The sequence below is a fragment of the Hemiscyllium ocellatum genome, unplaced genomic scaffold (assembly GCF_020745735.1).
Source record: "Hemiscyllium ocellatum isolate sHemOce1 unplaced genomic scaffold, sHemOce1.pat.X.cur. scaffold_2090_pat_ctg1, whole genome shotgun sequence".
NCBI classification, from domain to species: Eukaryota; Metazoa; Chordata; class Chondrichthyes; order Orectolobiformes; family Hemiscylliidae; genus Hemiscyllium; species Hemiscyllium ocellatum.
This window is the reverse complement of record NW_026867969.1, coordinates 1-9445: the sequence shown is the minus strand read 5'-3', so window position 1 is coordinate 9445 and position 9445 is coordinate 1. Positions and strand designations below refer to the sequence as shown.

The 9445-nt window shown below is 53.2% G+C and overlaps 1 protein-coding gene across 1 annotated transcript; it reads right to left on the bottom strand.

Moving 5' to 3' along the window:
* Positions 1-4128: 4128 nt before the first annotated feature.
* Positions 4129-8937, bottom strand: LOC132811103 (thioredoxin-interacting protein-like). Its single transcript, XM_060822763.1, has 8 exons — positions 8588-8937; positions 7647-7719; positions 7391-7538; positions 6795-6897; positions 6418-6671; positions 5947-6145; positions 5673-5818; positions 4129-5577 (listed from the first exon to the last, which is right to left on the bottom strand). Exons 1-8 carry the CDS (start codon positions 8841-8843, stop codon positions 5539-5541), a joined length of 1218 nt encoding a protein of 405 aa, XP_060678746.1. The 5' UTR covers positions 8844-8937; the 3' UTR covers positions 4129-5538.
* Between the last annotated feature and the right edge of the window lie 508 nt (positions 8938-9445).

Sequence of the window (9445 nt, the reverse complement as noted above, 5' to 3'; positions counted from 1 at the left end):
TTTGGAGGGATATGGGCCGGGTGCTGGTAGGTGGGACTAGATTGGGTTGGGATATCTGGTCAGCACGGACGGGTTGGACTGAAGGGTCTGTTTCCGAGCTGTACATCTCGATGATCAAGTTAAGTGGTTCGTGATTCCTTGTTTTCTCGATGGCCAATCGATGTTTCGGGCAAAAGCCCTTCAGCAGGAATCATTCCTGTGCCCAGCGTTGTGCAGGTTAGGGGGGATTGGCCATGCTAAATTGTCCCATAGTGTCCAAGGATGTGCAGGTTAGGGTGGGTTGGCCATGCTAAATTGTCCCATAGTGTCCAAGGATGTGCAGGTTAGGGTGGGTTGGCCATGCTAAATTGTCCCATCGTGCCCAGGGATGTACAGGTGAGATGTATTAGTCAGGGGGAAATGTAGAGTAATAAGAGTAGGGGAATGAGTCTGGGCGGTTTACTCTTTGGAAGGCCGGTGTAGACCCGTTCAGCTGAAGGACCTGTTTCCACACTGAATCTATGATTCACTGCTCAAGAAAGGAGAGAAATTATTTGAAGAAAATATAGGCTTTCAGTCCCAACTCCGAGCCCCGTGCGACGTCTCGGTAAGTGTACAATTACACCTGATAATTAATCATTCACCACAACTCTCTGATTCCCGTCAGTCCTGAAAGTTCACAACCAATCTGCCCCTGTGCCCTGTATCGTGAGAGACGTATCTTTGCTGGTTAGTGTGTATTCAGACCCGACATTAAACACTTGGTGAGAGGCTGTGCCGACTGTCCCATTCTCCTAATCCACAGCCTGTCGTAGCTCCTGCAGCCTCTGATGTGCTCCGTCGTTGAGCCCAGAACTTCGAAATGTGACTTTATCTTGGCGGAACCCACAGCCCATGTTGGCTGCTCTGTTAGCATCAGAGGCAGCTCAGGAGAGGTGGGAGGTCACGGGTCAGGGAATCTGTGGAACAGACGGCGCTTGAGGAATTGGGGCCAAGGGTACAAATCTCGCCGTGAATTCAGTAAAGAATCTGCAATTAAGCGTCTAATGATGATGCTGAAACTGTTGTCCATTTCCCACAAAAACACATGCGTGAGCCCCGCGTCATTGTGGGAAGGATATCGGTCTGGCCGTCACGTAACTCCAGAGCTACAGGAATGTGGTCGCCTCTTAACTGCCCCCTGGGCAACTAGGGATGAAGAAGAGTCTGCCCCTGGGCAATTAGGGATGAAGAAGAGTCTGCCCCTGGGCAACTAGGGATGAAGAAGAGTCTGCCCCTGGGCAATTAGGGATGAAGAAGAGTCTGCCCCTGGGCAATTAGGGATGGGGAATAAATGCTGGCCTAGCCAGCGACATCTTCATCCCATGAGTGAATAAGAACAGAGAAAACATTCACCTTCTCCCAATAGCAGACTATTGCGCCAATCCCTCGATAGGATTGGGATTGGAACGAGGAGCAGGAGTCAGCTCAAGGGCCTTCTCAGCCAGAGGTGTCCGGGTGTCTCTGGTGAAGGAGCACGCGGTGTCCACCAACACCCTGGAGTTGTTCAGGGAGAGGTGGGCGCCGCAGGGAGTGGATGTATTATTTCCCCCTCCAACTCTATTTCCCCCTTTTCACTGTTCGATCACACAGCATTGCCCTTTGAGAAGGACACTGCTTGTCACTGACCACTTGGCTATTTCCTTTCTACCCGGGTAAACAAAATACAGCATGGAAATAGACCCCACCCCTCCAACCGTAACAAGGACAGAACGCCCCTGGTGCTCACCTTCCACCCTACCAACCTTCGCATAAACCAAATCATCCGCCGACATTTCCGCCACCTCCAAAAAGACCCCACCACCAGGGATATATTTCCCTCCCCACCCCTTTCCGCCTTCCACAAAGACCGTTCCCTCCGTGACTACCTGGTCAGGTCCACACCCCCCTCCAACCCACTCTCCCATCCTGGCACTTTCCCCTGCCACCGCAGGAACTGTAAAACCTGTGCCCACCCCTCCTCCCTCACCTCTATCCAAGGCCCTAAAGGAGCCTTCCACATCCATCAAAGTTTTACCTGCACATCCACTAATATCATTTATTGTATCCGTTGCTCCCGATGCGGTCTCCTCTACATTGGGGAGAGTGGACGCCTCCTAGCAGAGTGCTTCAGGGAACATCTCCGGGACACCCACACCAATCAACCACACCGCCCCATAGCCCAACATTTCAACTCCCCCTCCCACTCTGCCGAGGACATGTATGTGTTGGGCCTCCTTCACCGCCGCTATCTCACCACCAGACGCCTGGAGGAAGAACGCGTCATCTTCCGCCTCGGAACACTTCAACCCCAGGGCATCAATGTGGACTTCAGCAGTTTCCTCATTTCCCCTTCCCCCACCTCACCCTAGTTCCCAACTTCCAGCTCAGCACTGTCCCCATGACTTGTCCGGACTTGTCCTACCTGCCTAGCTCCTCTTTCACCTATCCACTCCACCCTCTCCTCCCTGACCTATCACCTTCATCCCCTCCCCCACTCACCTATTGTACTCTATGCTACTTTCTTCCCCACCCCCACCCTCCCCAAGCTTATCTCTCCACGCTCCGCACCCTTGATGAAGGGCTTTTGCCCGAAACGTCGATTTTACTGCTCCTCGGATGCTGCCTGACCTGCTGTGTTCTTCCAGCACCACTGATCCAAAATCTGGTTTCCAGCATCTGCAGTCACTGTTGTTACCTTCATCAGAACCCACAGAACAGATATCCCAAAATAATCTAGTTCCATCTTATTTGTCTCATTCATGTACCTATCCAAACGCCTTTAAAATGAGCACCCTCTGTCTGAAAACGTGGGGAAGCATGTTGTTGTCATCTTGGGGCCGTCTCTGATGAAGGGTCACTGGACTCAAAACGTTGGACTCTGCTTTCTCACCAGAGGCAGCCAGACCTGCTGAGTTTCTCCAGCGATTTCTCGCCTGTGTTTCAGACCCCAACCACAGCCAGTCAGCTCTTAAGCAGATGATCTGATGGCTCAAAGGAGACGGAATGGAAATTCCTCATAGGAATCTGGTTATAATTAACATTTAAAAATGTAACAGTCACTTAAGGTGAGAGGTGAGACCAGGAAATTGTCAAGTTTAGCCAAGTGTCTAGCACCTAATCAAACCAGGCAACTACATGGCACAGTCTCAGGCTGGTAGATCGCAGGAGAATAAGTGGGACAGAGGACTGAAGAACTGAATGGGCAGAGGAGGGCTCAGCAATCATAATGCCCCTTTAAAGAGCATTTTCAAATTCTCAAATCTTCGAGCAGGGGTGGGCCACGTGCACGCAGCAGGCCTAGGGTGAAGCGATGGGCAGGTTTGCATCACAGAACAGACGCAGACTCAATTGAAGCTTTCAACAGAAGGCTGGAGGGATTAACCAAAGGGGAGACGGATGGGAGGTGGGGCACTATTCGAGTGGCTGTACTCGCCTGGGTGTGTTGGTGGGGAGGGGATAAGGTGAGGACCAGATGGCTTCCTTTCACATAACCACTGTCTTTTGTTTAGTTGGCATCCAAAAGACTGAAAGTAGCTTTGTTTACACTTTTAGGATTCTGGGACTGAATCAATGAATGAGAGATCAGACAGCGATGCAGCTTGGGAGGCTGCCTATTGTCCTCATTTTGCAGGAACACCACATTAAGTTAAGACCGGACTGGTGGGCCCCTGTCCCTGAAAGATGTTAAGCAAATCAGCACTTTCGCATGGTTGTTACTCAATGCCAGCTGACAAGGTCCCATGAGTGACTCTAAATGTTCCCATTTCTCACACCTCCTAACCCCACTCCAAGCAGTTCAAAGGGATGCACACTGTTCACGATACCATATTCCCTGCCCCACCCCGACACAATCAGCACCATCCCCTCTCGTTTGGAGGCACACTTTGCTGGGAGTTCATTAATTGACTCCTGAAGACAGTGATGGAAGTTGCTTCCGGCCAACCAGAGTAGGGCGAAGTGTTAGACTAATGGAACTGGAAACAGAGGCATCCAGTCTCCCACAGATGTGGAGCTACGGAGGTTTGTAAGACTATTGGCAGGAAGCAGAGGCCCCAACACCTGGCATCGTCGCCATTAGCTACTAGTGAGGAAACAACTTTACACGGCCGAAATATCCAACACTCGCTGTAAAATACTTCAAAACTTTATTCAAAAAATTGATCCACACACTTTTACATAATAAAATACTTGGCTTAGAAAAATACACAACTTCCGGCAGATTGCACAATCGTAGAATTTTAGAAAAAAAATCTCAAAACATTTAAATACAGTCCTTATCAAAATAACACTTTAGACAGAGATACATTTCCCAATGAGCTTAGATAGGCAGAAGATCTCAAGATAACTTGGGGAAAAAAAAACATAGGATTCACATCCTCAGTACAAAGTTCTATATAAAAAAACTGGAAATGTTATACAAACAGCAGTGGAGTGTTTTGAAATGTTTCTTGCATGTTTAAAACCAAAATAAAAAAAAACAAACAGTACAAAAAAGTTCACTGTTTTAGTATGATCAAACAGGAAGCTACTAAAGCCAAACTTCTGCCTAAAAACAGGAACCATATAATGCCCCCTTCGATTAGCAGGACACTGCCAATGATGCTACAAGGCAGTGGCTGAAAATGTGTTGCTGGAAAAGCACAGCAGGAAAGGCGCCTGAAGAAGGGCTTATGCCCGTAACGTCAACTCTCCTGCTCCTTGGATGCTGCCTGACCTGCTGTGCTTTTCCAGCAACACCTTTTCAGCTCTGATCTCCAGCATCTGCAGTCCTCACTTTCTCCTAGTGTGAAGAAACAGATCAGAGTAATAAGCCCAAGGTCAATACTGGAGTGAAAATGCAAAGTTTGGCAGCATCTCCCCAGTGGGGAATTGTTCAGGATATCTGGAACGACCAGACGCTCTTTGGGATTCTTAGACTAGCATTGTCCTTCAAACCAGACAATGGCAGATACAGCGACTGAGTGATGGAGGAAGGGGTGTGCACTCAGTGCTTGCTCAGAGTTCAGCCAGGTAAAGGGTACGGTTCACCGGTTACCCCATACACAGTCTCACAATCATCTGGCACCTTTTAAACACCAGTGCCTATAGCCTGGCACAAAGCAGTGGAATACCTGGGTAGCCCTGTCAGTTAAGGCAAAAAAGATAATCAGCAGTACCTCAGGAGAACAGAAAGAAGTGGCAATCTGAACAAGAGAATTTGTAAAAATCAGCAACTACACAACATAAAAATCGGCTCCCCTTGTACACAAACCCGAGCCGAGTTCCTTCGGCTCAGTACACGTTTTGATTCGCGCGTCCCCGTGATTACTGATTGGCTTGACGTAACTCTAGATATTTCGGCCATCTTGCGGTGGGAGTCAGTGGTGGACCCAGGCCTTCATGCAGGCACATGCCACCACCTCCTTGCCCTTCTCTCGCTGGCAGAGCCCAGCGCCCTCAGGTTCTCCCCGGTGAGTGCATTTACAAGTGCATCTGAAAACGCAGACGGTGATTGAAACTGGAGTCAAGAGTCTGTGTTGGTGAAGAGTCCTTGCTGCTTCACTCGACCATGCACTCACAGTTCCCATTCTCGTCCACCTGTAGGAAGAGGACCGCCGTTAGACCCTGCACATCGGATTCAGGGGATGGGAAAAGATTTACCGATTCGTGGTTGGCACACGGTTTTTACTCACCTCTGAGCTGACCGGCGACGACCCGTAGCTGAACACTGTGGACTTCATGAAGATGGGACTCTCTGGAAGGCCGTCAAAATCATCCAACAAGGGAGTGGTGGGGCATTCCAGACGGTGACCCCCGGAGCTCACATCAAAAGGAGTGGCTACGAGAGAGAGGTGTGCCAGATGAGTCAAGATAGCAACGGGATAGGAAAACCGACTCTGAAAGCTCATTGCCATCACCATCACCACCACCCCGCCACCAGCCCAGAATGTGCCTGCGAGTGCTTACCTGGTGCCTGCTCTGGGAACTCCATGTGGGGCCAGCTCATGCTGCTGAAGCTCATGTTGTTGCTGCTGCTGCTGCTCACACTGCTGCAGTTGCTGGCAGTGCTGGGTGTCCGGCTGTTCATGCCATTGTATGGGATGGTGCCAATGACCACAGGGAGTTCCAGCACCAGCTTCTTGCTGCCAGGAATGTGGACGTAAACCTGCAGGAGGAAGGCAGCAGTCATTACCCCGTGCCCACAATGCGACAGGAGACTCCGAAACGCGGTCTTACTGAGCTCAGCTCTGCATGTTGGATGCTGGATCGAGAAAGAAACAAGTGTGCCCCCACCCGGTGTGATTTTGAGCCCCTCGCCCTTTCGCTGGTCATTGTGGAATCACAGTATTAAAAGATCATGGGGTGGGGTGGGGGGGACTGCAGGGAACACTACCACCAGAGCGCCCAGGAAGTTCCAAACTCCGAGCCATCACTCACCAGTAGCGAGTACTCCAAGCGGATGATTTGCGAGCTGAGCGACGGTTTCACAGTCGGGATCTGCAGGCACTTGCCACACCAGGACTCCGACATCCCTGAGATGATGTGGTTGCCCCGGACGCTGTTGAGCTTCTCCTTGACGACCTTGGTGTTGCCGCTCACCTTGTAGGTCTGCTTGGCCAAAATGGCTGCCTTGGGCACCACGATGCGGGAGCAGTTGTTCTGGAATTGGGCATTGATGCAGATCTGGTCACCTGGCAGAAAGGAAGGTGGGGGGGGGGGAAGAAAAAAAAAGTTAATTGTTGAGATTCATGGAGTTTCACAAACCAGGAAAAGCTGACAGCTCAAGGAGCCAGTGAACAGGCCAAGAGAGTTACCTTGACAGTAGCCCTTCCGGTCAATCTTTGCAGCAATGCACACGTAACCATCGGACAGGAAGAAACAAGTCACTTTCTTCTTATTGGACCCGACAACTGGGCACTGAAAGGGAAACAGAAAATTTCATTTGACATTTGTGATAAGACCTTTTCCCCTTCCTGATTAAAAATCTGTAGTCATACTGGAATATATTTAACGACCCAGCCTTAACCATTGTCAGTCGCAAAGAACTCCAGACTCCCGCCCCTCCGAAAGGAGGAACTCCTCCCATTTGTCTTCAATGGGTGACTCCTTGTTTCGAGATGCTGCTGCCTGGACCTAGACTAACCGACAGGGGAATCAAACTCTTCACATTCACTGCCCAAGAAACTGAATGCTTCGATAAAGTCGCCATTATTCTTGTAAATTCCAGCCATTTTTCAGCCCCAATTTACTCAAGCTCTCCCTCATAAAACAGCTTGCTGCTGTCACGTCACAACCCCCATCTATGGTCATTGCTGGCACCTACCCTAGCCCAGCCCTAGGAGGATGCAGTGGAGTGGATCTGACTCTGCATTAAGCCTCACGATTATGTCAACTGCTGCCCATCACTCACCAGTAAGGTTGGAGTGTTGACATCGATGGGCTCGACCACATCAAAGTTCTTGGTGATTTCCAGGGGAAGCTGCTTCTCCCGATCAACATATGCTGTGATGAGGTAGCAGACCCCACCGTACTTGCCTTTGAACGAGGGGGGCAAGGGCCTGTTACAGAAGCAGACACACAATTAGCAGTTGCAATGGGAGCCCCTTCTGTGCTAAAGGTATGTATGTAGGCCTCCGCCACAACAGGTTGGAATAAAGGCAGCTTACCCTTCAGGCACCTGGAAGGTGAAACTGTACTCGTACATTTTGCCAGGCTGCAGGAACATAGATCCGTCCACATCTGTAGAACACGAGAGGAAGTCATCAGTATCTGAAGGCATGGGAACAGTCCACCCAACCCGCCCAGTTGGTGCACATCCTGCAGGGTGCACTGATCCCAAACAACTTTATACCCAACTACACAATTTGGACAGCGTCCACCACCCCTCTCAGACATCAACCAATACCACCCTCACTTTAGCAGCAGCAGACCAACATCAGCCCCCCACTACACCAGACGGACAGCTACACATCCCAACTACCCCCTTACGAGGCACGGATGCTACAGCTTCCCCTTCACAGACCACAGGGCACCTCCCTCCACTGACCGCCCTCGGACAGACCAAGGGCAAAGGTGAAAGGCCAGGAACTGACAGCCCATCGCGCCCCCCCCCCCCCCCGTTACAGGCTGCGAGGACCCCAGGTCCCGTCTAACAGGGGCCTGAACGCAGCCCCCACCCCCCCAGCTCCCCTTCCCACTGAGAGGCTGGACACACCAAACATGAGTGACCCCCCCCCACGACCCCTGACCCCAGCTCTCTCTCCCCTCAACCCCCAACAGGAGACATGACCCTCCCGACTCCAACAGGGACCCCCTTCACAAGAAACTGACCCCCTCCAGTCTCGGACCGGAAGCTGACCCCCCCCCAGTCTCAGACCGGAAGCTGACCCACCCCAGTCTCAGACCGGAAGCTGACCCACCCCAGTCTCAGACCGGAAGCTGACCCCCCCCCAGTCTCAGACCGGAAGCTGACCCCCCCCCAGTCTCAGACCGGAAGCTGACCCCCCCCCCAGTCTCAGACCGGAAGCTGACCCCCCCCCCAGTCTCAGACCGGAAGCTGACCCCCCCCAGTCTCAGACCGGAAGCTGACCCCTGACCTCTCCCTTACCCGTTGTCCGGGTCTCTCCGTCGGGCAGCAGCGCCTCCTCGTACCGCAGGTACTCCTGCTGCTGGCGCAGGGGCTGCGAGCCCTTGACGAGCTGGGCCCGGGCATAGCCCAGGGCGACGATCCGCACGGCGGTGACCCTGAGCGGCTGGGCGGTCTGCAGGCGGACCCGCCCGGCCACCTTATCGCCGGCCGTGTAGGCGCGGTCGGAGCTGAAGACCAGCTCGAAAGTGGGCAGCAGCTTCTTGTTGACCACCATGTCGGTGTCCAGCTTGGCTACCAGCTCCTGTTGTGACCGAAGGGTGGAGATTGATCGCGTTAGTCCCGATGTTACCCCGTTGCCAGGTGAGCTCACTCTGTCCTGTGTGCGGCCGCCGCGCCCCTACTTATAGCCTTCCACAAGTCCCGCCCCGATCGCTCGTCATCGGCCCCTTCACCAATCGGTATCCAGCCCGTGCAGGCCCCCGCCCCGCCCCCCGCGGCCTAGGCCAATAGGAGTCCGCTGTGTGAGGTGGGCCCGCCCCCGGCCGCCCCCGCCCCGCCCCCGCCCCGTCCCCGCCCCCTCGGCCTCCACCAACCGCCGCCGCGCGTGCAGCCCTCCTGCGTCCGCCCGCGCGCCGCGTGCTCGCCGCTGCCATTGGCCGAGGCGGCTTGTTTACCGGGCTGGCAGCCAATGGCGGCGCAGGACGGCCCGCGTGCACAGGAGCTGATCGCGGGACGGAGCAGCCGGGCCACGCCCCCCCAGCGGGATTGTTACTGTCGGGCTCAGGGGGCGGGGCAAAGGATGAGGTCAGTCGGGGGGGGGGAGAGAGAGTGAGGGGGGAGAGTGAGGGGGAGATGGGGGGAGAGAGAGTGAGGGGG

Excerpts from the sequence above, each read along its gene's own strand:
- LOC132811103 (XM_060822763.1), bottom strand. The coding sequence starts at position 8,843 with ATGGTGGTCAACAAGAAGCTGCTGCCCACTTTCGAGCTGGTCTTCAGC. Across the intron at positions 6,672-6,794 it reads CCGGAAGGGCTACTGTCAAG|GTGACCAGATCTGCATCAAT; the intron begins GTAACTCTCTTG and ends CCTTTCTGCCAG. Across the intron at positions 6,146-6,417 it reads GCTTGGAGTACTCGCTACTG|GTTTACGTCCACATTCCTGG; the intron begins GTGAGTGATGGC and ends TTCCTCCTGCAG.